The following is a 27,896-nucleotide window of genomic DNA, read 5'->3' on the forward strand; positions in this document are numbered from 1 at the left end:
AATATCTTGATCTTGGCATCCAGTGGACAGAGGGGGAAAAAAAAAAAAAAAGCCTCACTGAAGAATTTGGCCAGGCATGGTGGCTCACGCCTATAATCGAAGCACTTTGAGAGGCAGAGGCGGGTGGCTCACCTGAGGTCGAGAGTTTGAGACCAGCCTGACGAACATGGAGAAACCCTGTCTAGTAAAAATACAAAAATTAGCTGGGCGTGGTGGTGGGTGCCTGTAATCCCAGCTACTTGGGAGGCTGAGGCAGGAGAATCATTTGAACCCGGAAGGCAGAGGTTGCAGTGAGCCGAGATCACGCTATTGTACTCCAGCCTGGGCGGCAAGAGTGAAATTCTGTCTCTTAAAAAAAAAGAAAAAGAATTTGAACCACAAGCCAGTGCTCCTGAAGATTTGCAGCCAGATCCAGTGCAGCTCAAAACCTCAGGCAGAGAAGAGAGTGAGACATAGCCTTAGTTTGGTAGTGTCCCCAGGTGACATAGAAGGAAATGTAATTTCTTTCTGGAAGAACTCAGCTCCAGGCTGACAGCAATTCTAAGATGCTTCCTGATTTCAACAATATTAAAATGTTTAAACAAAAAAAAAAAGTGTATCTTAACATGGTTAAAACAGACCAACTGCAGTGCAGGCCCACCCTGTGGCAGGGGGTGGGGGAGGGTGGATCAAGAAAATATTTCAGGAGCAGAGTCAGTGAGAGGCAGCGATGCTGCATGTTCAGGGAGGCAGAAGCTGGAGCTAAGGTAGGTCCAGGGTTTCCAGGCTGAGCAAACTGATGAAAAGTCAGGCCTTTCATTCATTTGTTGAATATTGGAGCACCTGCCTGCCAGTGACTGTGCTAGGAGCCAGGCAGCAGCAAGGAATACAAAAGTGCTTCAGTGAAGATGTCATCTGGGGCAGAACCAGTTCACGTTAAGCATCTACAGTGTGTGCTGTCGGGTGCAGGCATCAGGATGTGGATGTGATTGTAGGCCCTGAACACTCCTGAACTTTACAACCAGGCGGGGACCCCAGGGTAACACAGTACATCACTTAGCACAGCTGGCTGCTGAATTGCATGGCAGAGGCCCAGAGAGAATGGGCGAGGGAGTCAGAGACAAAGCAGGATAGCCAAGTTTGGAGACAGAGGTGCAGACAGACCCATGTGTGCAGGGGACTGAGCCCACTGGCTGGAGGACGACTGGGCATCCAGAAAGAGCAAGAAATGGATAGACTCCAAGGGGAGAGGGGCCGACCATGAAGGGAACCTGGGAGGACTGCAGTAAGGCCAGGTAGCAATCAGGAGCAGTTGCAGATTCTGAGTTTAAATGTGGAATTTAAGGACCTTGGCTCCAGCAACCATATGGAGGATGGTTTAGCAGAAGGAGGGCTGGGGCCCGAAGACCATCGAGAAAGCTGTATCGGATGAGGGTGGGGGTGGAGTGGGGGTGAAAATGAAGCACATGGGCCTGGAATGAGACAAGGCAGAGGAAACTGATGGTGTCTGCAGTGAAAGAGAGGGAAAAAGGGGAATCGGGTTTCAGGAGTGAATGGCCATTTTACTGGGCATGTGTTAGCCCTGGGGCCCCAGAAAGGTCATGAGGTGCAGGTCCCTGTTGAAAGCTAAGGAGGAAAATGGCTTGCAGATGGCTGCTTAGGAACTGAGGCTGCAGCAGAGAGAAGAGCACTGGGCCCACACACGCAGGAGGAGGAGAGGCCATTGTGGGAAACTGAGGTGCTGTTAAAAGAAAACCCACAGTGTCGTGGAAACCAGGCATCAGCAGTAGCAGCCTCTCAGCAGGACAAGGGGCCAACCTAGAGTCCCCTTTTTCTGTGGTGACTCCAAGAACTGTGATGGCTCACCTGGGAGAAGGTTCTAGAAGCTCCCAGCAGCAGCACTGCCACCCTCAGAATGCAGGTCTTCACCAGGCAACATCACATTAGGTAAGAGAATGCCTCTAGTCATTATGTGGATAGGTGCCTATACCAAATACCAGGGTCATAACCCTTGCAATAACTTGACCCTCATCCTTGACACCTCTGGAGAACATTACAAAGCATTACGGCTACAAGCTGTGTTATTCATTTCCAGCTGCCATGAACATACTTTGTTTTGGACTGAAATGTCATCGTGCACTACCCTGAAAGTCATTTTTTACTTGATTGGATGTTTGACATTGCCAATAGGAACATATTCCTTTTATTTAAAAATGACTTTTGGCTGTGTGCAATATAATCCTAGCACTTTGGGAGGCCGAGGCGGGTGGATAACTTGAGGTCAGGAGTTCAAGACCAACCTGGCCAACATGGTGAAACCCCATCTCTACTGAAAATACAAAAAATTAGCCGGGCATGGTGGCGGGTGCCTGTAATCCCAGCCCCTTGGGAAGCTGAGGCAGGAGAATCAAATCGCTTGAACCCGAGAGGCAGAGGTTGCAGTGAGCTGTGATCGAGCCACTGCACTCCAGCCTGGGCAACAGAGGGAGACCCTGTCTCAAAAAAAAAAAAAGACTTTACATTAGAGGAATACCATTCTGCTAGTAACATGATTATACTTTTAAAATAGATGAAACAAATCAGCCATGACTGTAACAAGCCAAACTCTGTCCGGCATACAATAGCAGCCAGGTGCTCAGGAAGATCGCACCGTGCAGGCAAGGCCCATCCCCAGGCTCCTTGGCTCTCAGCAGAGCAGCCTCCAGTTTTAGCGGCATCATTGTTCAGGCCAAAGAGGGACGCTCTGCTTCTGGTGAATATACATGATCGTAGAGTCAGCATGCATGGCGGGCCCTACCCAGGGCCTCGGTGTATTGTGTGGCCTGGGTCCTGCACTCAGGCGTTCACATGTGATGACACTGAGCCCCCTCTAGGCACTGGAAGGCAAGGAGCCTACAGCCTCCCCTGATGGACGAAGGGGTCCCTTGGATTTGGCTTCCACTCATGCGAGGAAGTGCAGTCAGCACTTCCCTGACACTGTGGACATTGCCAGGAAATACTTATCATAAACTAGGTGGGCATCATAGATTTCCAGTCAGTCTTTCACCTCAACCCCACACACAGCTCTGGAATACAGTGGACACACATTTCTGTTACAAGTGCTGCCCCTAGTGGCCACAGACCCTTGCTACGCCGATTCCTGGGTTCCTGGAGGGGCACAGGGCACCCGGGCGGCGTGGGGGCACGCATGGCTCATGGCTGAAGCTGCAGCTGCCTCAGGCAGATCCGAGGGAACTGCTCCCCTGGGGAGTCCCACAGGGACTTCCCTCGAGCTTAGCAGCCACGGGGCTTTATCAACTGTCACGAATGGGAACCACGTTTAGGGGAGTAAACAGTAAAACAAAGGAGTATGACAGAAATTGTGAGAGAAGGCTGGCCTAATTCAATTTCACAGCCCGCTTTTGAAACCCCACTCTCTGCAGGGCATGTGGAGATCATCAAATGGCAGTCCCTGTCAAGGAACTATACAATCAAGTTCAGTGGTTCTCAACTCATAGAAGGTCCTAAAATCACATAAGCATAAGCCCCTGCACCAGACCTACTGAGTCAGGACCTCTGGGGGTGGGGCCCAGGCACAGCTATTTTTTAAAAGCCACAGTAGGCCAGGTGTGATGGCTCACGCCTATAATTCCAGCACTTTGGGTGCCTGAGGCAGGAGGATCACTTGAGCCCTGGAGTTCAAGACCAGTCTGGGCAACATAGCAAAACCTCATCTCTACAAAAAAAATTTAAAAATTAGCACATTCCTGTAATCTCAGCTACTTGAGAGGCTGAGGCACTAGAATCACTTGAACCCAGGAGGTGGAGTTTGCAGCGAGCTGAGCTCGCACCACTGCACTGCAGCCTGGGCAACAGAAAAAGACTCTGTCTCAAAAAAAACTAAAAATAAAAAAATAAAAGCCACTGTATTCATTTCCTGTGGCTACTGTAGCAAATTACCACAAAGTTCATAGCTTCAGACAGCACAAATTTGTCTTCTTACAGTTCTGGAGGCCAGAAATCCACAATGAGTTTTAAGAGTCTAAGATCCAGGTGTTGGCAGGGCTGGTTCCTTCTGGAGGCTCAGGGAAGGGTTCCTTCTGGAGGCTCAGGGAAGGATTCCTTCCTTGCCTTTTCCAGCTTCTAAGCTGCAACATTGCTTGGCTCCTGGCTGCATCATTCCAATCTCTGTCTCCTTCATCACACGGACTTCTCCTGCCTTTGACCTTCTTGCCTCCCTCTTATCAGGCCCCAGGCTCACCCAGACAGTCCAGGATCATCTCTCCATCTCAAGAGCCTTAACTTAATCACATCTACAAAGTCCTTTTTGCCATGTACAGGAACACCCACAGGTTCCAGGGAGGAGGACGTGGGTGTTTTGGGATGCCATTACTTTACCTACCACAGCCACCAGAGAGGATCTGACGTGTCCCTTTAACTAGGAACCATTGTGAGGAGATAGCCCAACCCAGGGACTACTTGGCAGACCATATGAAAATGGCACATCAGAGCAGCATTAAACGTTTCTACCCAAAGCTTGTGCTAACTGTGCAAAGCGATCCAACCCAGCTCTTGCTCTCTGTTAAACATAGTCCACATCAGGAGCACAGGATGCTGCCCAGCCAATGTCTCTATCACTGCCTTATCTCCAGATCTAACAGGTACCTGATGAGGTTAGGCTATAACCTAGGAAACCTTAGGAAATATAACCCACGGCATTTTCTCTCCTATGTCCCAGCCGCCGTCAGCCAATCCAGTGGACTCGCAGCCAAATTTGTCATCCACTGTCACATCCCTCAGTGGGGCTCTGACAAATGTGAAGAACAGCTTGAAGAGACCATCAAAAACTGCCTGTCAGCGGCGGAGGACAAGAAGCTAAAGTCCGTCGCGTTCCCGCCTTTCCCCAGCGGCAGGTAAGATGCAGGTCCCCTGAGTTGATTCCTCCAGCTTTTTCCCTGGAAATCAGCTGCTCCCCCACTTACATCTGATCTGGGTGTTACCAAGGGCTTCCAGCACAGCCAAGTATGCTGACCAGATGGCGGGGCAGAAAACCCAGTTTTCATCCTTCAGAACCCACGGGGAAGCAAGCCCACTGGCTCACAGGCAGCAGGTCTTCCCCGGCTGGGGCTAGCCCCACTGCCTCTTTGATGTTAAAGCCACAGGAAGAAGGCAGCCCTGGGGAGGAGCGGGAGGCAGAGGCTAGTGGTGTGTTTTTTTTTTTTGAGAGCCTTCCAGGTTCAAAGTCCATATTCCCACCAGCTGTCCATGTCCAGGACACATGATCAGAAAACGCCAGGCTCGAAGGCCTTGCTACTCAAAGTGTGGTCCATAGGCAGCAGTGACCGATGTCAGAATGCAGAATCTCAGGCCCCCCATCTCCGACCTCTGGCTCCAGAATCCCCAGGGAATTCCGTTGCTGCTCTGGGAGACTGCAGAGCCAGGAGTTCCAGGCTTTGACAAATACACCTAGAGAAGTGAAAATCTGTCCCCGAGTGATTGCTGAAAAGGAGGCTGGGCAATGACTGGATTGTCACAGATCCCAGCTGGGCATTGTTTCAGATACGTAATGAGGATATCTGCTGTCACATAAAACATATCTTCTCCCTTCATGCCCCTAGCCAATCTATTGCTTTAATTTTGAACACCCTCTCATCTTGAGAGCTGCCCTTTATAATATAGCTATGGTTTATAGTTGTGTCCTGGGAAGCCCAAGAGGAAAATAATGAGACCTAGGTTCCTGCTGTAATCATACGTCAACCTAGGCAAGCAGCATTGAGTCTTAGCGGTCCAGGCCCAGAGATGCTGTGAGATGCATTGTTTCATCGGTGGGCCCATGGCAGTGCTGTTCTGTACTGGAATACACACAAGTGGGAAGAATCCCTATTAACAGGCCCCTCCTGGACCTGCTCCAGAGGTCTTTGTGGCTGACCCCTAACGACCACTCTGGCTGTGTCCCTGGAAGCTGGTGCTGTGGCCTAACCTGGTGGATGGCACTATCAGTAGTTCCCTGGAACCTGGAGCCTTTAACAAACTTTCATCAACCCCGCCATGCCCGGAGTCACGATGCTGAAATTACATGGGCCTGTGCCTGTGAAATATTAAGTGCATAAAAAAGGACTTATGAAGACAGGTTTGGAGCATACATTTTTGCCCTTTACTAAACAATCGGGTTAGTATATAAACCACTTTGGAGGGAGCTAATAAACCTTCTGTTTGCTTTTTTGAAGACCGGGTATTTTTAATGCTGAATGGCTAGCATTTTTAAAGCCAAGCTTGACTTGGTCAGGTGACATAGATTCAAATACAGGGAGCTGGCGCAGTGGCTCACACCTGTAAATCCAAAAGCTTTGGGAGGCTGAGACAGGAGGATCACTTGAGGCCAGGAGTTCGAGACCAGCCTGGGCAACATAACAAGACCCATCTCTACAAAAACTTAAAAACAAACAAAAAAATTTTTTTATAGGCACACGCCTATAGTCCCAGCTACTTAGGAGGCTGAGGCAGGAGACAGATAGCTTGAGCCCAGAGGTTTGAAGCTGCAGTGAGCTATGATCACACCACTGCACTCTAGCCTGAGTGATGGAGCAAGACTTTGCCTCTAAAAAAAAAAAACTAATTAAAAAAAAGTATAATAAAAAATAAAATACAGGGCACTCTTCACTTGGCCAGCCCTATGACCTTGACTAAAATCATTGTGCTTGGCAGGGCACGGTGGCTCACACCTGTAATCCCAGCACTTTGGGAGGCCAAGGCAGGCGAATCACCTGAGGTCAGGAGTTCAAGACCAGCCTAGCCAACATGGTGAAACCCCGTCTCTACTAAAAATACAAAAATTAGCCAGGCATGGCGGTGCGCACTTGTAGTCCCAGCTGCTTGGGATGCTGAGGCAGGAGAATCACTTGAACCCGGGAGGTGGAGGTTGCAGTGAGCCAAGATCGCGCCACTGCACTCCAGCCTGGGCAACAGAGACTCCATCTCGAAACAAATAAATTAAATTAAATTAAATCATTGTCCCTCTCCGAGTCAGTGTGAAACCTATAAAGTGGGGGCAACATGCCCCACCTGCCACCCCCAGGCTGTCCCTTTGGCTAGGGTCAAAGGATATCATGCATGGACTAGCCCTGCACACAGTGAGGCCCCACCCAGTAAAAACAAAGGCACTTCATGCTCCCATGGGTCCCATGGACCAAAATGACATCAGCTCTTCTTTTGCTTTGGCACAGAAACTGCTTTCCCAAACAGACCGCGGCCCAGGTGACCCTCAAAGCCATCTCAGCCCACTTTGATGACTCGAGCGCGTCCTCGCTGAAGAATGTGTACTTCCTGCTCTTCGACAGCGAGAGCATCGGCATCTACGTGCAGGAGATGGCCAAGCTCGACGCCAAGTAGCCGCTGAACTTTCCAGCAGGGATCAGAGGACGACCCGAGTCCCAAGAGTGGGGTTTTGCTTTTTAAAAGGAGAGAGGAGGGGTGATGGCGGGGGAGTGGAGGGCGGCCGGGCAGGTCCTGCCGGCGCAGGGAGCCCTCTGCCCTTCACACTCTCCTCCAAAAGAGTCTCCGTCTGTAAGGAAGCAGGTCTCCGCGAGGGGTTTCTTTCCATGTGTTTTCCTCCTGTTGTTTTAGAACTTTTTTAAAAAAACAGACCTCGTTTTAGATTTATAGCATTGACTTTTACACACATTCACAGGAGCAAAAAATCCTTTCAAAATTCTTAAATCTTCTGTTCCTCCTTTTTCCAAGGGAAGAGGGCAAAAAGTGGCCTGGGCTCTGTTGGTGTGCGTGTTCCGTGGCGGAGAGAAGAAAATGGGAAAGACATCTCACTGGTGCTTTTCTCTTTTGTTTTAGTGCCCCCGCCCCCACCCCTATAATATCTGTAACTACTCCTAAAAAGATTTTGCTTCAGGCTTTTTTTTGGTTTCGTTTTGTTTTTTTAAGAAAAAGAAAATGAAAGGAAAAAAATAAAAGATCCAGTGTCTTTCTTACAACATATTCTTTTATTGCAACATTTTCCTCAGTTTGGAAAACTGTGTCCCCACACGTAGGTCCTTCTAGAATTTTGTAAATCAATAGAACAAGGCCTGTTGCTGACACACTGGGATTCCCACCTCGCTGGACCCCAGGTCAGATAGCACCAGGGCCTGTGTTTCTCAGGCCGAAGGTCCTGCCTCTGGGAAGGTAGGCTTCCGTTCGTGGTCCATAAAGACAGATCCTTGGATGCAACCACCAGGGGAACAGCCATCCTCCAATAGAGGCACACGACTCACTTAGGCCTGGGTGACAGCCCCAATGGGATGGCCTGAGAACCCCAGAGAGGCTGGTGTCCCAAGGACTCTGCCCAAGTACCCAGAGGCCACCATCAAAAGGGAGCAGGGAGGGGCAGGGTGGGGAGGTGGGGACTGAATTTCTTCAGATGAACTCATCAACCACTTCTGCTATGCAGATTTAACCCAGGCGGTCCCTGGATTGGAAGATCTCTCCCAAATAGAGGAGTCATTTATACACCATAACATAGTCGGTGACGGACATTAGTGCCCGGCTGGTCCTCCAGACGAGTGACCCTGGGGTTGGCCAGGAAACCAGAAGCACAAAACCACAAAGTCCCTCGAGGGCCCTCTCCCCATTCCCAGCATCAGCTGGAGTTTTGTCACTTACAAATCTGCCCATAAGTAACCTAGAAATATGCTGGGGGTCACCCGCAGAAACCCCCTCTGCTCGCTAATGGGTAAGTAGATGGCACCCCACAAAGAGTCACATTATCTGCCCTTCCTTAAACACCTCCAGTGGCTGGCAGGCCAGGCTGCAGTCTCAACCCCTGCTAGCCGTGTAAAAACACTCTGTCAGGGTGGGGTAACCAGAAGGGAACATTTATCTAGCTCTTTCTTCTTAAATGAAACCTATGCTATGGAGTTAGGATCTAAAAGTGGAAATGTGCTGGCTGCAGTGGCTCACGCCTGGAATCCCAGAACTTCCAGAGGCCGAGATGAATGGATCACCTGAGGTCAGGTGTTCGAGACCAGCCTGGCCAACACGGTGAAACCCCGTCTCTACTAAAAAAAATACAAAAATTAGCCAGGCATGGTGGCACGCACCTGTAGTCCCAGCTACTTGGGAGGCTAAGGCAAGAGAATCACGTGAACCCAGGAGGCGTAGGTTGCAGTGAGCTGAGATCGTGCCACTGCACTCCAGCCTGGGTGACAGGGCGAGACTCTGTCTCAAAAATAAATAAACAAACAAAGTGGAAATGTAGGAAGGCCATGAGGCTTGAGGAGTACAGGGATTATGCACCCGTTAGCAAATTGAAAACAAGGCTCCTGTGAAGTCCCTGGTTGTTGCAGAATGTATGGGCTCCCTGACCACGTGATGGCAGAGATTTGGGGTGCAGGGCATCTCCACCTCAGGTCCCTCCTTTGTTCTCAATGTGCAGCTCTCCTTCCTGCCCTCACAGACAGACACTGGCTACCAGATCCCAGCTCTCTGCCCTGCTCTGAGAGCTCTAAATGGCACACGTCATGACCACAAACACGTGCACATGCATGCACATCCCAGAGGAGGCAGGTGCAGAGGGAGGGCTGGCTGTGGCCTCCCCAGCACCATGCAGCCAGCACACATGAGCCGCTCAGCCAGCACCGCAGCAAGCACACCTTCCAAACCCAGAAAGCATCCACTAAGGGGGGTATTTGTTTAATGCCTCTCTCTCTCCATTTTTGTTTTATACAAGTTGCATTTCTGGCCACCACATCATTGGCATCTTATTCCAGAAGAACAGCATTAGTTCTAGCACTTGCCAGGCGGGTGCCATGCGCCAAGCAGTCCGTACGCCCACCTGCTGCGGTAGCTCGTCTCCCGCCCGGTCTCTCCATCAGGGTGGAGACTGCCTCATGGTTTTCCAGCTTGTAGAGACGAACAGGTCCCGGCTCTTGGTCAGCCGAACCATGAGCCGGCCCACATAGAAGCCACTGATTTGGCCCACGCCGTCATTTCTCCCCATGGACAGGAGGAACGTCAGTGCACCTGCAAGCAGAGACACAGAAACCACCAGAACCTCACTGAACCTCCTGGAGGCTACACCTCCAGAGTGCCGATCCTTCCTGAGGCCTTCGGACTCAGGGCCGGAAATGTGAAATCGCTTTAGGAAGGTGGATGAGGCCCTGATTATTTTTTTTTTTGAGACGGTTTTGCTCTTGTTGCCCAGGCTGGAGTGCAATGGTGTGATCTTGGCTCACTGCAACCTCCACCTCCCGGGTTCAAGTGATTCTCCTGCCTCAGCCTCCCGAGTAGCTGGGATTACAGGTATGCACGACCACGCCTGGCTAATTTTGTATTTTTAGTAGAGAAGGGGTTTCTCTATGTTGGTCAGGCTGGTCTCGAACTCCCCACCTCAGGTGATCTGCCCGCCTTGGCCTCCTAAAGTGCTGGGATTACAGGTGTGAGCCACCGCACCTGGCCTATTTTTAAAGAGCTCTAGGGGGATGTTTCCATCACCAGCTTGGAGAGTTTGTTCTAGTGGCCAGGTATCTGATAGCCCAAAAAGGCTTCCCCATGTTTAACCCCAAACTCTCTTAAAACTGCAAAGCACATGGGGCCTCTCTTACCCGGCTTGTAGGCCTGGAGAGGCCGCTGCTTCACGGAGTTGACGATGTTGGCCACGGCGATGTTGGCGTGGAGGCCGGCAAGATAGGCCATCTTGGGCGTCCTCACGTCGGCACAGTCACCAATGGCGTAGACATTGCTGTGGCCCTCCACCTGGAGGTGCTCGTTCACTCTCAGAGCACCACTGCTGGCCAGTCTGCTCTCTGCCAGAAGAAATGACACTGAAACCAAGACACTGAGCTGCTGTGTTAAGTGGCCACCAGGAGGAGGTGAGGGCGAGCTCTAGACGCTGGTCAATAGGTGCTGGTCAGGTCACCCTCCTGAGGCATGACCACCCCCTGGAGGTGCCTGCTCTACAGGCCACCCTCCCACCTAATTTATTCCCCACTGAAGTCTCTACCTCACAACTCTTCCTGCAGAGGCAAGGTTGCTGATGCCAGAGTGGAAATGGGTCAAAATACCAACAGGCCTCCTTTTAGAAATGTACACAACTCTCAACAAGCTACAATGATTAGCTGAGTCTTGAATTGACTTTTGAATGTAAGTGAGATTTTAAAAATAAATGCAGGCCAGGTGTGGTGGCTCATGCCTGTAATCCCAACTCTTTGGGAAGCTGAGGCGGCCAGATCACTTGAGGCCAGGAGCTCAAGACCAGTCTGGCCAACATGGTGAAACCCATCTCTACTAAAAATAGAAAAATTAGCCGGGCTTAGTGGCATACAGCCGTAATCCCAGATATTCGGGAGGCTGAGGCACAAGAGTCGCTTGAACCCAGGAGGTGGAGGTTGCAGTGAGCCAAGATCACGCCACTGCACTCCCGCCTGGATGACAGAGCAAGACTCTGTCTCAAAAAACAAAAATAAAACTGAAGCATTAAAAATAAATGCAGAGCTTTAATAAATGGCAAACTGCTTTTTTTAAGGGACTTTTAAAAACTTGTATTTGAAAATACCACATTAGGACAATTTGGTATTAAATTCTGGGATCTCTGTCCACTATAAGCCCTCAATCTCACTGCTACACACAGCCTGGACTGGCTTCCTTTTCCTGGGATTGGATCATTACTTCTGCTGGACACAAGGCAGGAGCTCCTTGTCAGGGAAGGGCATTCGGGAGTAAATGACAGGGACTTGAGGACACAAAGCAACCACCAGGCCTGGCCACTGAGTCTCTTGCTCACAAATGGAGGCTTAAACACACATCAGTCCACCTCTGCCACCTCCAGCCAGCTAAATACGCAAATACTGAGCTTTAAGAAACGAGGCCATGTTACCAACCCCACTCCCTAGTCAATCCAAGCTCAAGAGACCAAATGTTTTGATCTGGATTTGGGGACAGCAGCACGCCTGCGGAGAGAGGAAGGCCTGACCCTGAATTTCCTCTGTCCCCAGGTGAGGGGGAAAGAAACAGAACACCAACCTTTGTCATCTCTCTGACGCCTGTTCCCACCTCTTACCACTAGGGGGCGGCCCTAATTTCAGAAGATTCTGGTCACCTTGGCCACCTGGGGCTGAGCCATCGTCACAGCTGAGAAGAGCTCAGCAAGGGTGGCCCCTCACTGAATTTAAAGTCTGAGCTGGGAAGAAAGGGGGAAGGCAGCAAGGTGTGGACTCCTAGGGGCAAGCACTGCAGGGCATTCAGAGGGTGCTGGAGAGCAAGGAGGCATGGGGGAAGCCCGGCTGGGCACCTGCTCACCAAACGCGTTGCGGTAGGCGGAGCTGTTGATCTTGATGCCGGTGCAGAGAATCACCAGGTTGGTGGCCACCTCTGTGCCTTTGTCCGTCTGCACCTTGATGTACTCTCGATACTCATTGAGAGGCAGCTCCTCCAGATTGCTCACCCGCTCACCTAGAAGGGGGTTCACGACCAGGAGGCTGGTGGGGGCGGGGACCCCATCAAGCCTGGGCCCCAAGCCAAGACTGACCCTGGGGAGGGCCTGGACCTCTGGGGCCCAACTGGGCAATGGCTGCACCCCATCTTCCCACCATGCCCCTCCCTCAGTCCACTCTATGCCCCACAAAGCAGATCTGGACATCTGGCCCCAAGGGGTCCAGCTGGAGAAAAGTTCCAAGAAGCCCCTGGAGGGAAGCGAGGCTGTTTCCCAAGAAGTTCTCAGAAAAGCTGTTTAACGGAAAACCTCAGACGTGCCTCTTTGAGTGCCAGCCGTGCCATCCTAATCAGGCAGGACAAGCGCTCCAAGTGCACCACGACAAAGCGGAAAGCCAGAGAAAGAGAAGCCAGCTCACTACACTCACTGCCTAAAGTGACAGTGACAGCAGCACTCCACAGCCAGTTACCAAAAGGAGGCTGAGGTAGCCATGCAGGCCCTTCACAGGGCAGGTGCCTCACACTCCCGCAAACAGTGAGGAGGCTGGGGCCCCATGCAGTGAAGTGTAGGGGCCACAGCACTGGAAGAGAACCCCACTCTCCAGCGTTTGCTGGGTGGGTCTCGCCCCCTGCTCTACAAGAAGGCCACACTCCTCACCACTCTCAAAACATAAACCAATAAACCTATTCCCTCGACCACAGAGACATCCTATTTGGGGCAAATCCTTCAGATGCACTTAAGAAAAATCATTCAGCAGACAGGCATACCACCGTCTGCACTGCATCCAAAGCAATAACCAGGACACGGAAATCCCGTAAGTACCAGGCCCTCTTCCCTGACCGGGGACAGGCACAACTTCCAGCTGCACAAGGCTCAGATGGGCTTTGATGCTCACGGCCGCTTCTGAGTGCTTCATGCTCCACCCCAGGACACGGTGGAAAAGAGAGAGCCTGGGGTGGACCATAGCCACCCACCTGCTGGAAGCAGTGACCAAGCCTCCAAGCCACATCTCACCAGGCCAGGGCAGGGCAGGGAGGGAGGTGAGGGTGCACGTACTCAGCAGCAGCTGCACGCCCTTCCGGAGAAGGATCTCCTTCACTTCCTGCCGGACGGAGGGCAGGAGCTCCTTGTCAGCCAGGGCCACTTGGGAGTGAATGAGAGTGACCTGAGGACAAAACGACCACAGGGCCTGAGAAGGAGCCCCCGAGTCTTCAAACACAAACATTGCACAAACGTCCACTTCCACTCGATACAGATGAGGAAACTGAAGCTCCAGAGAAGTAATCTGTCCAATGCCAGGACCAATTAGTGGTGAGCTGGGCTTAAGCCCACATGTTCTAGACTAGGACTCTTTCAGTACCCTCCTGCCACACCCAGGCCAGAGGACTACCAATATGCCAACACGTCACAACCTACACCTCACCTAGGGCCACCTGAAAAATTATCTTCAAGCATCCTTGGGCACTTATAATTATACAAGCCATGGACATTCCAACAGTCAATCAGGCTGATGTCAACATTAAAGCTTGTTTAAAATTAGCGCTTCCAGGCATATCTGCTTGCTGTCTGGGACAAAACAGGGAAGCGTCCCGGGCACATGTTGCAATCATGTTCAAAGACTGGGCTTTGATATCAAATTGCCTGGGTTGAAATCCCATCTCTGACACTCACTTGGACACCTCCAAAAGGCTCACGAACATGGGCACAATAGCCCCACTCATAGGAATTTTGTAATGATGAGCAAAAAAATATGTATAAAGCATGTAACTCAGCACATATTAAGTCCTTAATAAAGGGTGGCTGCCACTACCCTTATTGTCTACAAATCCTAAACATGTGGATATTTTACTGAGTTACTTGAAGGTTTTTACTACTTCAGACTGGTCTGACCCCTGTGAAATAAGAAGAAATGTATATATTGGTCTCTGCCCCCAGTTCCTGATGCAGAGCTCTTAAAACCCAAAACCCTTGTAAATTGGGGTATTAAGAGAGAATCATTTGTTCTAATATTTGGTCCTCATTGCCGGTTCTTGATACAGAGCTCCTGAGATCTTTGCAATGTCCTGAGTGATGGGAGGGTCTGACACAGAGCTCCTAACTCCTTGGATGTTCCCGAGTGATGGGAGCATCTTTTGTTCTAATGAAGCTACTCCTGATGGGCTCCTGGATGATCGATTGGTTTATGTGCCCCTTCATCTGAATGTTCATTTTTATCCTTTAAAACATCCTTCGTCATAAACCAGCAACAGCAAGTAAACCGTCTCCCTGGCTTCCATCAGCTGCTCTAGCAAATTATTTAACCCAAGGAGAGAGTCATGAGAATCTCTATCTTGTAGCCAAGTGGGACAGAAGCATGGGTAAGCTGGGGACTTATGGACTTGCAACTGGTGTTTGAAGTCGGGGCAGGATCGTGGGACTGAGCCCTTGACCTGTGGGGTCGGCACTAACACCAGGTAGTGTCAGAATTGAATTGAATTGTAGGAGACCTAGCTGGTGTCAGAGAATTGGTCAGCGGGGGAAAAAACCCACACATGTTATCCCAGAAGTGTGGAGGGAGTAGGGAGAAAAACAGTTTGGTTTTTCCCTATAGAATCCTCATAAATCAAAATGAATGAATTGTAACTATCAATCACGCATCATAATTTCCAACAATTTGTCAGAGAACAGCCATATAATTAAATTATCCTCTATTGATTTTTCTTTTCAAAACCAACCTGCCTTTCCCTGAGGAAAAAAGATCCATTCACAGGCCCCACGTGGCTCTCAGAAGCCGATCTGGCTTCAACCGCAAGCAAGCTCTCGCCTAGAGAACCTGTAATGACGTTTATCACTCCGCCCTTGCCAAGCCTGGACAGGGTGCCAGGATTTCCTCTTTCTCACTAGGTTGCCCAGTAGGATCTCTGTCTTTTGAGCATGAGAAAGCAACAGGGCAGGCTGATGTCCCCTCCCTGTTACCACCCATGGGCAGAAGGCAGTGCTGTTCAGTCATTCCCCAATGTGGGCAGAAAGGGCTGTGCTGCAGGCTCCCCACCACCATGGGGCTGCTCAGAGCAGGGGCTACCATATGAGGCAGAGACCAAAGCAATAACTGAAGGTGTCTTTGTCCAAGCTGGTTGTCAGCAAGAGGTAATCAAATATACACTTATATCACAAAGGCCTGAATTCTGAAGGCGACACAGAAGTTCGGCTTTTGCAAGGTATCGCCCCTGGGCTTGATCCTCCAGGTTGGAGCAGAGGGCAGGACCTTTCCTTGAGAAAGGACACACCCTGAGCAGCTCCGTAAGGTCAGGTGCTGCAGGATCCCAGCTCTGCAGGAAAAATCCCCTGTAGAATCGCACCTTGGCACAAAACAGAAATACACACTCCCAGTTTATGTGAATAGAGCTCCAGACTTCTCTGCTCTGAACGAATTCCTGATGTTCTTAAGATAATGCAGAAAAAAGCCAACCACTTAGAGCTCCAAGGCAAGGCAGCCTGGCCCACCTCTTTCTCAGGATATTCTGTTTTAATCTCTGCTGCCATCTCCACTCCAGCCGAGCCTCCTCCCACCACCACGATGAACCGTGAGCGCTGGACCTGGAGAAGAGGACATGTGAAACAGGGACATAAGAAACACACCTACACATCCACCCCTGTCTGCTGGTTCAGCCTGTGGTGTGGCTCCCTGGGCCAAAGGAGGGCAGAGAACCCTTTCCACATTTTGGGTCCAAATGTGCTTTCTCCCACCCACCTCGCAGAATTGCGTGGAAACTGACTGAGATCGTGGATCTAAGCCTGCTCTACAAAACACAGAGCCTTGTGAAAACAGGAGCAGGGGGGACCCATGAAAAGCCCCAGGAGAGGCTACATACCAAGGGCAACATGAGCAGGTCTGGGGTGCTCACATCCTGGCTCCAGCAGCAAGTTCAAGGTCTCTTCCCAGGAAAGTCTCTTCCTAGTGACTCTCCAACTCTATGGCTACAGCCAGCAGCTCTGAGTACCCCCGTGGCCTCCCAGCTGTGGGCCTAGGCATCCCCATGGCTGTCCTCCCGTCTGCCCACACTGCCCCATGCCTTCAGTGCACAGCTCACCTGCCTCACCATGTCCTCATAGGCCTGGATAGCGGCCTGCTGGCTGGAAACCTCATTAAACTTGCCCGGGAAGGGCCCAGTGCTGCCCGTGGCCAGGATAAGATGAGAGAAGGGGAGGGCCTGAGAGAGACCAAAAAAAAAAAAAAAAATGGATGAAGGTAGGGCAAAGCAGGGCAGGCCTAGGCCTCTGCATCCTACTCCTGGCCTGCCAGCCAGAACAAACCAGGCAAAGAGGCCCCTCTAGGCACCCGAGGCAGCCCCCGTAGGCTGCCTGCCCAGGCCCTGCAGAGGGCCCTTGAGCCAGCTGGCAGCCAGGCTGGCCCTCACTCACCTCGCCGCCCTGCAGCAGCACCGTCTGGTTCTTCAGGTCTATCCCCACCACCAGCCCCTGCCGGAAGTTGTCCTTGAAAGTCACCGAGTAAGAAATGAATGTCTTTTTGGCGAACCCTGGGGAAGGGACACAGAAGAGGTCATAGGGCACAGCCAGGCTGCCCACGGGAAGCCAGAGTGACTCAGAACCTTTCACGAGCTGCACACCACCAGGGGCGCCCTTGACCAAAGAGTCAGGCTATTAGGTATGCCTGGGATACCCCTACTTCCTAAAACGCCAATCTGGGCCTCAGACCCTCAGAAAAGCTCAAGCTTTTACTTCTAGGGTCTCGTTATGGTGGGTACTTAAGACCAAAGACCTTGAGCTTCTCCAGAACTTGTCTGAGAGTGGAATGCAGGCACTTTGCCCTAAATGGAGAAAACCACCCCCAGCCCTAAAATCAAGCCCCAGAGCAGAGACAAGACCCCCCTCACGGAGACAGCCCCAGACAGGAGCACATTACCTGTCTCCACGGAGGCTCGGAGGGCAGCCACATTGTGGTGGAAGGAGTCCTTCATGTCCACCAGCATGAAGGGGACGTTCAGGGCCTGCAGCTGGCTGGCTGCTGCGATCCCGCCAAAGCCCCCACCCACAATCACCACGTGCAGAGCTCCTGATTCCACCGAGACCTGGGACCCCATCTCGAACCAGGCACTGCTGGGAAGAAAGAGGAGAGCACATCAGAGTCAGGTGGCTGGGAGGGCTGGGAGGGCTGGGAGGACCCACAGTGAGAGAGGCCTCGATCATGAATTGACCTTTTTAGATGAGGTAAATCTTTGATTAATGAAACTCCAATTTTATAAAATTTTAATTAAATTCAGAAGGAACAAGGGGGTATCCCACTTCCAGCCCATCCCCCAAACACCCAGTTCCCTTCTCCAGAGGCATCCACTGTTACATAACAAGTTTGGATGACTCCTTCCAGAGATAGTTTATGGACCTATGATCACAATTATTTTTTGCACCCATTAAACAAAGTGTTCTGCACTTTTGTTTTTTACTTGATATATTTCATCAAAGACTTTTGGGAGAGATTGTAGTGGGGCAGGAGGAAAAAAAAGACTTTTGAAGAGGGGAATAATGTTCACTCAACAACATACATGAATTGAACTCCTGCTTTTTGACACGCTCTGTATTGTGTATCCTGTGGTCAGACAGGAAGATATGGTCCCTGCCCTTATAAAGGCAGACCTTACAAAGTCAAAGAACCAGGTAGGCAATGTCAATGATGTGGGAAGCTGAGAAAAGGTACAATAACAAGAAACAGCGGGCACACCTGTGGGGAACTGGCAAGCATAGGCCACATCTAAAGGAACAACAAAAAATATTCTTTAAGCACTGCACTAAACAAACACTGCAACCAGATTCGGCCCAGCTCACAGGTCACCAACTTAAGGTCCAGGTCTAAGGAGGTCAATTAGCAGGTTACGACAAGAATCCTGCAAAATTCTGCTGCTAGGGTTTGAATATGTCTCCCAAAAAGGAACAGTGTTGAGAGTTGGGGCCTAATCGGAGGTGTTTGGGTCATAAGGTCTCCACCCTCATGAGCAGATTAATACCAATTATAAAAGGGCCTCTGAGGCTGCAAGTTCAAGCTCTTCCTCTCTCTCACTCTCTCTTTTGCCTTCCACCATGGGATGACTCAGCATGAAGGCCCTCACCAGACACTGGGCCCTTGATATTGGACTTCCCAGCCTCCAGAACCATGAGCCAATACATTTCTGTTCATTATAATTACCTAGTCTGTGGTATTCTGCTGTAGCAGCAGAAAACAGACTAAGACAAATGTGGTGTGAACTAAGACTGTGATCATAGAGTAGGAAGGAGGGGCCACAGCCGTATGCTACAATGCCTGGCTAATTTTTTAATTACTTGTAGAGATGGGGCTGGGTGTAGCAGCTCACGCCTGTAATCCCAGCACTTTGGGAGGCTGAGGCAGGAGGATCTTTTGAGCCCAGGAGTCCCAGACCAGCCTGGGTAACATAGAGAGACTCTATCTCTACAAAAAAAAAAAAAAAAAAAAAAAAGCCAGGTGTGGTGATGTGCACCTGTAGTCTCAGCTAATTGGGAGGCTGAGGTGGGAGGACCACTTGAGCCAGGGAGGTCAAGGCTGCAGTGAGCCATAACTGTGCCACTGCACTCCAGCCTGGGCCACAGAGTGAGACCCCATCTCAAAAAAATAAAGCAATAAAAATAATAAATATTGATAGAGATGGGGTCTCCTTTTGTTGCCCAGGCTGGTCTCAAACTCCTGGGCTCAAGTGATCCTCCCACCTCAACCTCCCAAAGTGCTGGGATTACAGGCATGAGCCACCGCACCCAGTCCCCATTTCTTTTTATGACCTCAAGATGGTATATAAGCTTCTGTACCTCTTTTGGGGGTTGGGTCTTCCTTCTGAAGGCTCCTGTGTATACACACATTAAATAAATTTATATTTTTATATTTGTATAAAGTTGCCTTTCATCCAACTCAACAGCCTTGACCCCTACAGCAGCAAAGTTGCCTGGGCTCCCCAAGCCAGCCTGGAAGGCTGGTAAACAGGGTCACCTGGTGCATCCCAGAGTCTGCCCCAGACAGGGGAGGGCCCAGGGGCTGGCCTGGGGCTGCACCAGAGGCCTTGTCTCCAGCCCAGCAGAACCCCAAATTAGGAAGCTTGCAGTGTGGGCCTCAGGCAGGCAGAGAGCTGCTGGTGTGGGAGGAGCCGCGTAGCCCATTGAGGGGCACTCTCGACTGCAGCTGAGACCCTGAGAGGTAAAAGGCAATCAACCCTCCTCCTGGCCTGTGCTGAGCCCTAAAGAGAGGCAGAAATAAGCCAGGCTGCTGGGGGGAGATGCTGAGAAAAAGAAACAAAGCTCACACTATACAGAAAGCAGACCAAGAGGTTCAACAGCTGCTCTGGGCTTCAGGAAGGGGGACTGGAGGGGGTGTCAGCGAAGGAGGAAGTAGACTCTGAGGTCAACCTTGAAGGATAGACATCAAGCCACTGAACAGCCTCATAAAGAAGTGTGTTCCAGCTCACCTGGGACCCTCAGGCCACTGGAAGGCCACTGCACTGCCCTGATCATCTTTGCGGGCCTGGGGCACAACCCCTTCCCTCTCTGGGCCTCAATTTATCCCCTATAATCGGAGGGGACTATAAGGCCCAACCGGCTATAATATCCTGAGATGTCCTCATATGCACTGGTTTCCAAGACATGGTGATGGTTCCCCAAGACGGTCCCCAAATCATCCCATACTTATGGGACAGCTTTTGGTTAGAACTCTGGGCACTGTTCCCATTGGTGTTCAAATGCCCACTACCTAACTTCTCCCCTGGGGAAGGACAGTATAGCGGAGGGAGGGCACTGACACAATGGATTGGAGGGGATTTAAAGTTGTTTCTCATGGGTCAAATGGTCCCCAAAGCATTGAGGCTTGAACATACCCATTTTACAGACGAGGAAGCTGAGCCCTAGTAGTGATTAGGACCCAAGACAAGCCCCCCAGCAGGCAGGGCCACCCTGGCTCCTCTAAGCCCTCAGAAGGGTTGTCTAGAGCTAATCCCAAGCGTACCTCAGGCTGAATCTGCCAACTGGGCCAGAAGGGAATGTCTCCTAGGGACCAGGACCCAGGAGGGCCCACAGGCCCAGCCAGAGGTAGCAGTGAACACCAGCAGCTGCGCAGGGCCTGAGGATGTAGGCAGTGATGAGGCAGGCCGTGGGTGGTGTGTGTTTCACCAGCCCCTGGCAGCATGGAACCCTCTGTGCTGGGTCCTACCCTTGGGGCTGTCAGCCAGGGATGAGGTCAAGAAAACACCCAGAAAGCCCCACTTCCAAGTTAAGCTGGGCATGGCCCCTGAGAGAGGCTACACAGCTGGCTGGGGATAGGGATAGGGGAGTCCACTGTGCATCAGGTCACACTGGAGCACCCAGGGACACTCGAAAAGGACAGCCTAGAGCCCTGAAAAAGAGCTGAGATCAGGAGGCCTTCCTAGCAGAGGAAACAACTTGGGCCAGAGGCCCAGTGGCAGGAAGGGAGGAGGCGGGTAGAGTTCAGGGCACCTGTGGCAGAAGGCGGAGAGGCTTCGAGTACCAGTGACAGGGGCCGACATACAGACAGCCTGCCATGCCAGGGCAGCTTTGACAACCAGGTGGACACACAAGCCTGCCCCGGGCCCTTCATGGGGTTTCTTCCAGGGAAAGAAAGTCTAGTGACCCCAGAGTGGACCTCAGGGGCAATGAGTTGACCAAAGGAGCTGAGCCCTTGACCCCCAGGCCCCTAGGATCATTAACCTGCTTCCCCGAAAGGGCAAACTCTTGCCTCACCCAAGGAAGGCAAATTGCTTATCTGGGGTTCCCTGTGAAGGGCCTGGGGCCTGAGGGGACACCCGGGCCAGAGCAGGGCCAGGGAGGGGAGGCACTTTTCCTCTTCATGCTGCCTGAGGCCTCTCCTGCAATCTGCTCTCTCTCTCCTCTCTCTCCTCTACTGACCCCTGCCTCCCTTACTTGGGGAACAGGGAGGCCAGTGACTCTCCAGCAGATTTCACCCTGCCTCTTTGGCAGCCCCTTGCCCAATACTCTTGGACATGCCAACTCTCCTTGGCTCTACCAGTGTTGGTTCTTGCCTGGCCCCAGAGAACAGTGAACTCCCCTCTGCTTGGCCATGATCTACTTGGCCAGACACCTAAAGCAAGGGCTTAAGCCATGGAGCTGCATTTCCAGCCACACACCCTGTAGGAGATGAAAATGCACATATGGAATTAGTGGATGTCCAGTTATATGTTCTAACATAGCAGTAGTGCTGTGCAAACCTCCACCTGTGTGACACTCCATCAATCAGTGGGAACTGCCACCAATGAGAGACTACAGGATAAAATATTATAAACCCATACAATGCAGTACTGTGTAGCCAGTCGTTTTTAAAGGGTGAGTGATGTTTTGTTTTGTTTTGTTTTGTTTTGTTTTGTTTTTGAGATGGAGTCTCACTCTATCGCCCAGTGGCTCAATTTCAGCTCACTGACTGCAACGTCTGCCTCCTGAGTTCAAGCAGTTCTCCTGCCTCAGCCTCCCAGGTAGCTGGAACTACAGGCATGTGCCATCATGCCCAGCTAATTGTTTTTTGTATTTTTAGTAGAGTCAGGGTTTCGCCATGTCGGCCAGGCTGGTCTTGAACTCCTGACCTCAAGTGATTGGCCTGCCTCGACCTCCCAAAGTGCTGGGATTATAGGTGCGAGCCACTGTGCCCAGCCTGTGAATGATGTTTTTATATAAAAAGTCTGTCCATGGAAGTCAGGCAAGGGCTGGGTGTGGTGGCTCCTGCCTATAATCCTAGCACTTCGGGAGGCAAAGGCAGAAGGACTGCTTGAGCCCAGGAATTTGAGGCTGCAGTGAGTAACTTTACCTTTGCTCCCTCCCACGCCACACATACACAAAGACACACATACACAAAGACACACATACACAATCTGGTTTACACAAAACATGTTTTCAAGGTTCATTAAAGTTGTAACATGTATCAGTGCTTCATACCACTGCACTCCAGCCTGGGCAACAATGTGAGACCCTGTCTCAAAAGTAAAAAAAAGAAAAGAAAAAGTCAGGCAATATTTATTTATTTATTTACTTATTTTTAATTTTCTTAGGGACAGGGTCTTGCTCTATCACCCAGGCCAGAATGCAGTGGCACGATCATAACTCATTATAACCTTGAACTCCTGAGCTGGCTAATTTTTTTTTTGTTTTTCTGTAGAGATGAGGGTCTCACTATGTTGCCTAGGCTGATCTTGAACTCCTAGCCCCTCAAGGGATCCTCCTGCCTTAGCCTCCCGAAGCACTGGAATTACAGATGTGAGCCACTGTGATTTCGAGCTGTAGAAAAGATTCAATGAGATCATTTACGTAAAGCATTTTAGCATGGTGCCTGGCACACAGTAGCAATGAATACATAGCAGCCACTTATTTTATATATATGTGTATATATATATATATATAAAATATATGTTGCAGATTAGTTTGCCCAGTCCCAAAAAGTCAGGCCACAGAACCACATGTAAGATCTAATCCCATTTATGGCCAATAAGACACATCCACCTCGGTATGTATACACATATACAGGCAATGATTACAGCAGTTAGCATCTGTTGCACTTTTGCCCATATCTTCAATTTAAGGTGTGAGTTTTTTCTCCTTATTTTGGAAGAAAGTTCAACAACTTGCCCAAGTTCAATTCTCAACACATCAAACCTGCTCTCTGAACCAAAATGCTAATAGTGGTCATAGATGATGTTTTTGTTTTCTTCCTTAAGCTTTTGTATTGTTTGAATTTTTTTCAAACAAGCATATGTCATTTTTGCAGAAATAATGTCTTTAATAATAGCACAGACTGTTCACTAATTTTTTAATCAAAATAGAATTCACATATACAATTTACCACTTAAGATGTAAGTTCACAGTGAGCTATGATTACACCACTGCACTCCAGCCTAGATGAGACCCCATCTTTAAAAAAAAAAAAAAAAATGAGATGTAGGCTGACTCACACCTGTAATCCCAACACTTTGGGAGGCCAATGCAGGCAGACTGCTTGAGGTCCGGAGTTCCAGACCAGCCTGGGCAACGTGGTAAAACCCCATCTCTACAAAAAATACAAAAAAATTAGCCAGGCATGGTGGCACATGCCTGTGGTCCCTGGTATCATCAGGAGGCTGAGGTGGGAGACCGCTTGAGCCTAGGAGGTCAAGGTTGCAATGAGTCATGATCATGCCACTGCACTCCAGCCTGGGCGCCAGAGCAAGACCCTGTCTCAAAAAAAATTTTTTTTAATTTAAATTTCAAAAAAAGAGATGTAAGTTCAGTATGTTTTAGTGTATTCACCAGGTTGTGCAACCATCACAACTATCTAATTCCAGAACACTTCCATCACCCCCAAAATAAATCCTGTGCCCCACCTACCCTAGCCCTGGGCAGCTATTAATGTTCTTTCTGTCTCTATAGATTTGTCTTTTCTAGACAATTCATGTAGATGGAATTATACACTATGTGGCTTTTCGTTTGCGACGTCTTCCACTTATCATAATGTTTTCAAGGTTCATCCGAGTTGTAGCATGTTATCAGTGCTTCATTCCTTTTCCTGGCTGAAAAACAGTCCGTTACTGGTGTATGAATAGACCACATTTTGTTTATCCACTCATCAGCTGATGGGCACTTGGGTTGTTTCCACCTTTTGACTATGTGAATAACGCCACTATGGACATTTGTGTACAGGTTTTTGTGTGAACCGGTCTTCGGTCCTCTTTAGTATATATTTAGGTGTGGAATTGCTGGGTCATATGGTAACTCGAAGTTTAACTTTTTGAGGAACTGCTAAATCCACCATCTGATTTTGAACTGAACACCAAAGCCCCAGTGGGAATCACAGAGAATCTTAACTACGTGTGTCTAGGTTCAGGAATGTTAGCTTAAAAGAAGGCCTAAGAGAACGGAACAAACCCTGATTGTCCAGGAACTCCTCAGTAACTTTACCTTTGCTCCCTCCCACAAGACACATACACACAGACACACACACACACAATCCGATTTACACAAAAATTTGCTCAGTCAATCCTGTTTTCTCTGCCAAGAGCATCCACCCTGATCTCAAGGGTATTCTTCCACAATAAGCAGCCCATAGGACTACTGAAAAACCAGGAAGTTACATTTATGCCAAAGCTGTTCAGAGGTTGTGCCTCAGAAGACACACAGCAGGAACTGTGTGGGCTCTGATCAAAGCAAGAATGTCATCCCAGAATTGCTCCAGTATTGCTTCACAAATATTACAAATAAAACACGATGCTTTTTGAGTCGTCACGGCTCACGCAAAGGGTAGGTTTCAACATCAGCCTCTGGAGAGTCACATTCCCAGAGTGGCCGTCCCGGATGAGAAGGCCACTACAGCACGACTCACAGCACCATGGAAGTTTCCTCCACCTGGGGGACACAGCAGGATGGAGAGGGTTGGGCGGCCTCCCTCCCTGGGACACTCCATGGCCAGCCCCTCAGGGACTACTTGAAGAACAGAACCCCAAAAAGACCAATTTCTGAAAAGGGACTCAAAGTCTGAAGGGAGGCAGCCTCCTTTTATCCCCAGAAGATGGCAGCTCTGGGGCAGACAGGTTCATCTGGATGTCATATTCACTCCCACACAGAAAACCTAGGCCAAGCAATTTGTTCATCCACCTCAGAGCCAGTTACTTTGTGGTCCCCATGGTCTGCCCACCACCTGTACCTGGACGCTGGCTTCATTTCGCCACCAGACAAAAGTCAGGCTGGCCCTGGAGTCCACTGGCCTGCCCAGCCCATCACTTCTGGGCTGGGTAGTGCTGAGCCTGCCCAGCTCACCCTGGCTGGGGCTCAGTGCCCTCTTCTTGGTGACACACTGTGCTCCTTGGAGAACTCCTCTCTAGGTGCTGGGGTGAGGACAGGTGTCATCTGAGATCCCGGGGCTCTCTGGCAGGTGCACGCACGCGCACTGGAACCTGATACAGGCTTTTGAACACAGGTGCACAGTCCAGAAACCTGCAAGTCCCATCCCAAACTATATCTCACTCTCTGCCCTATGCCTGTCCTCCTACAGGATCATCAGCCCCCAAGAGACCTCACCCCTCCCCATCCTCACCTTAAATTCCAGGGTCAAAAAGACTCTCGTTGTAGGGAAAGGCAGGGTGTGTTGATCAGGTGGTGTTGGAAGGAGAGCCCCAATATCGGCCACTAATTCAGTTCCAGGTGGACTGCACGCGTCCCATCAGAGTCAGTTTACTCACCGCTGGTCTTTGTCCCCGCAGCACCCAGGGTTTCGGGAAGGGAGAAGCAGACCTCCTCGTGCTGCACCCCCCACCCCCTCCGAGCCTATGGGCACTGGGGTAACTCCAGTTTCTTTCCTCTTAGAGACTGAGGTTTCTCCCTTTCCTCTCACACCTGCTTCTGTCCGGACCGGCAGCTTCTACCCAGCGGACCCTCGGACGGTCCTCGCAGGATCCGGGTTACACCCGCCCCGTGTTCCCTCTTCCCCTGTTCGCCCTTCCCGGCCTAAGCCCATCTTCCTTAGGAAAACTTAGCAGGGATTTAGGGGCCAAACCAGGAGGGTGGAGTTTTCTTTGCCCTCGGCCAGGAGCAAATCTCCCTGTTGCGTTTTTTGGGGAGATGGAGAGCGGCGGGCCTGAGCCGAGTATCCCTCTCCTCGCAGCGCCACAACTGCGCGCACCAACCTCCCCACGCCCGACGCGGCGTCAGCCAGGCCTCTGATCCGCTCGCCCCTCTTCCGGGTCCCCGTCCCGCCCGGGGCGCCCGGGGTCTCGAGAGCCAGCCCGGCGGCGCGATCTCACCTGCCGGCCGCCCCCGCGCGCTCTCGCTCCGGCTCCTGCTCCCGCTTGGTAGTCTTCCCGAGTTACCGACCCGAGGCGCTCCCGGGCGGGGCGTGACTCAGCACTCGCGCTGGCCCCCGACCCCGCGGCAACGCCCCGGCCAGGCCCCGGAAACGGTCCTGGCACGCTGGGGCTGGTCTCCGAACTGACTGACCTGACCGGACTGACCTCGACCCTGAGCGAACGGCCTTGAACTTTGAAACAAATGCTCCCATGGCCAGATGTCGTCTCTCCGGCTCCTGCCAGCACCCGCGCCCCAGTCCTACCCGAGCCATTCAGACTTGGCTTAAAGTGCCCTTTCAGCATACTTTAAAGCAAAAAGAATGAGAGAGAGAGAGAAAGAAAGCGAGAGAAGGAAAGAAGGAAAACAAGTGTCCCCCTGTCCCTCTGACTTTCTCGAGGACACCTTTAAAGCCACTGGAAACTTGGAGAGTGGGGTTCCCCTCACACGTTGGGCGCACTGCCAACATCCTTCCTTCAGACATACACATAATAATTCCGCAAACCCTGTTGAGCTCCTACATATGCCAGGCACTGTGCTAGGCGTTGGGGGGATAACTTGGAGGAGAAAACAGACAAGGTTCCTGCTTTCATGGAGGCGACAGTCTGGGAAAAGATAGAATTAAACACACCACCAAAAAATAGATGTATAGAGAAAGCAAAAACCATGTATCACCAACTGCAGTAAGAAAGATTGGGCATGGCCAGGCGCGGTGGCTCATGCCTATAGTCCCAGCACTTTGGGAGGCCAAGGCGGGAGGATCGCTTGAGCCCAGGAGTTGGAGACCAGCCTGGGCAACATAGCGAGACCTACAAAAATTAGCCGGGCTTGTTGGTGCACACCTGTAGTCCCAGCTTCTCTGGAAGCTGAGGTGGGAGGATTGCTTGAGCCCAGGAGTTTGAGGCTACAGTGAACCATGATCATTCCACTGCACTCCAGCCTGGGTGACTGTGAGATTCTGTCTCAAAATTAAACAAAAATAATAATAAATGAAATGAAAAAATAAAAAAGAAAGACTGGGGGCAAAGGAAGGGTGTAAATACTTCTCTCCAAGGATAAGAAAGAGGTAGATTTAGGTAAAGAGGAAGGAAGTGTGGTCTGGATGTGCAAAGACCCACAGGCAGGACAATGACCTGGAAGGCAGTGTATTGCCAGCTCAAATCACATCAAGCTAACTCAGCGAAAAATAAGCCATCTCCATCTAATTAGTGCAAATATTAGCACCTACTTTAAGAGTTGTGGATAAGGGCCAGGCACGGTGGCTCATGTCTGTAATCCCAGCACTTTGGGAGGCCAAGGTGGGTGGATCACCTGAGGTCAGGAGCTCGAGACCAGCCTGGCCAACATGGTAAAACACTGTCTCTACAAAAAATTAGCCTGGTGCACATGCCTGTAGTCCCAGCTACTCAGGAGGCTGAGGCAGGAGATTCACTTGAACCGGGGAGGCAGAGGTTGCAGTGAGCGGAGGTCATGCCATTGCACTCCAGCCTGGGCAACAAGAGCGAAACTCCATCTCAAAAAAAAAAAAAAAAACAGTTGTGGAAAGGTCTCAATGAGATCATTTTTATAAAGTGTTTTAACATGGTGCCTGGCACACAGTAGCAATGAATACACAGCAGCCATTTATTATAGATATTTTATATTGCAGATTAGTTTGCCCAAGGCAACCAGAATGATTTGTTTCTGATGAAAAATCCTACTC

The 27,896-nt window shown here is 50.6% G+C and overlaps 3 protein-coding genes across 9 annotated transcripts in view; 1 reads left to right on the forward strand and 2 right to left on the reverse strand.

Moving 5' to 3' along the window:
• LOC116458942 (core histone macro-H2A.2) overlaps positions 1–8,050 on the forward strand; it is a 60,753-nt gene extending 52,703 nt beyond the window's left edge. Inside the window, exons 8-9 of the mRNA XM_032139085.2 lie at positions 4,697–4,871; positions 7,182–8,050. Coding sequence (XP_031994976.1) covers positions 4,697–4,871; positions 7,182–7,347 — 341 coding nt within the window. The 3' untranslated portion in view covers positions 7,348–8,050. The remainder of the gene's footprint in view (positions 1–4,696; positions 4,872–7,181) is intronic.
• LOC116480734 (DNA replication ATP-dependent helicase/nuclease DNA2-like) overlaps positions 1–27,896 on the reverse strand; it is a 218,767-nt gene that overhangs the window by 84,433 nt on the left and 106,438 nt on the right. The gene's annotated exons all lie outside the window — the stretch shown is intronic.
• AIFM2 (apoptosis inducing factor mitochondria associated 2) lies at positions 9,624–26,382 on the reverse strand. 7 transcript variants are annotated; one of them, XM_058436315.1, is made up of 10 exons: positions 23,747–25,417; positions 22,560–22,663; positions 17,280–17,473; positions 16,778–16,893; positions 16,447–16,566; positions 15,860–15,952; positions 13,433–13,541; positions 12,244–12,396; positions 10,551–10,751; positions 9,624–9,969 (listed from the first exon to the last, which is right to left on the reverse strand). In XM_058436315.1, exons 3-10 carry the CDS (start codon positions 17,455–17,457, stop codon positions 9,818–9,820), a joined length of 1,122 nt encoding a protein of 373 aa, XP_058292298.1. In that variant the 5' UTR covers positions 17,458–17,473; positions 22,560–22,663; positions 23,747–25,417; the 3' UTR covers positions 9,624–9,817. The 7 variants fall into 7 exon arrangements, with proteins under 7 accessions (XP_058292298.1, XP_058292297.1, XP_031994938.1 ...); XM_058436314.1 differs by having other exon boundaries at positions 23,337–25,417; XM_032139047.2 differs by lacking the exons at positions 22,560–22,663; positions 23,747–25,417 and adding an exon at positions 26,155–26,382 and having other exon boundaries at positions 17,280–17,470.

The sequence above is a fragment of the Hylobates moloch genome, unplaced genomic scaffold (assembly GCF_009828535.3).
Source record: "Hylobates moloch isolate HMO894 unplaced genomic scaffold, HMol_V3 SCAFFOLD_3, whole genome shotgun sequence".
In the NCBI taxonomy this organism is placed as follows: domain Eukaryota; kingdom Metazoa; phylum Chordata; class Mammalia; order Primates; family Hylobatidae; genus Hylobates; species Hylobates moloch.

What these genes read in the sequence shown, in the direction of transcription:
- AIFM2 (XM_032139047.2), bottom strand. Translation starts at nt 17,457, where the DNA reads ATGGGGTCCCAGGTCTCGGTGGAATCAGGAGCTCTGCACGTGGTGATT. An exon ending in TGCTGCTGCAGGGCGGCGAG is followed by an intron (nt 16,567 to 16,777) that starts GTGAGTGAGGGC and finishes GGTCTCTCTCAG; the next exon opens with GCCCTCCCCTTCTCTCATCT. An exon ending in TCTCCAGGCCTACAAGCCGG is followed by an intron (nt 9,970 to 10,550) that starts GTAAGAGAGGCC and finishes CTCTGCTTGCAG; the next exon opens with GTGCACTGACGTTCCTCCTG.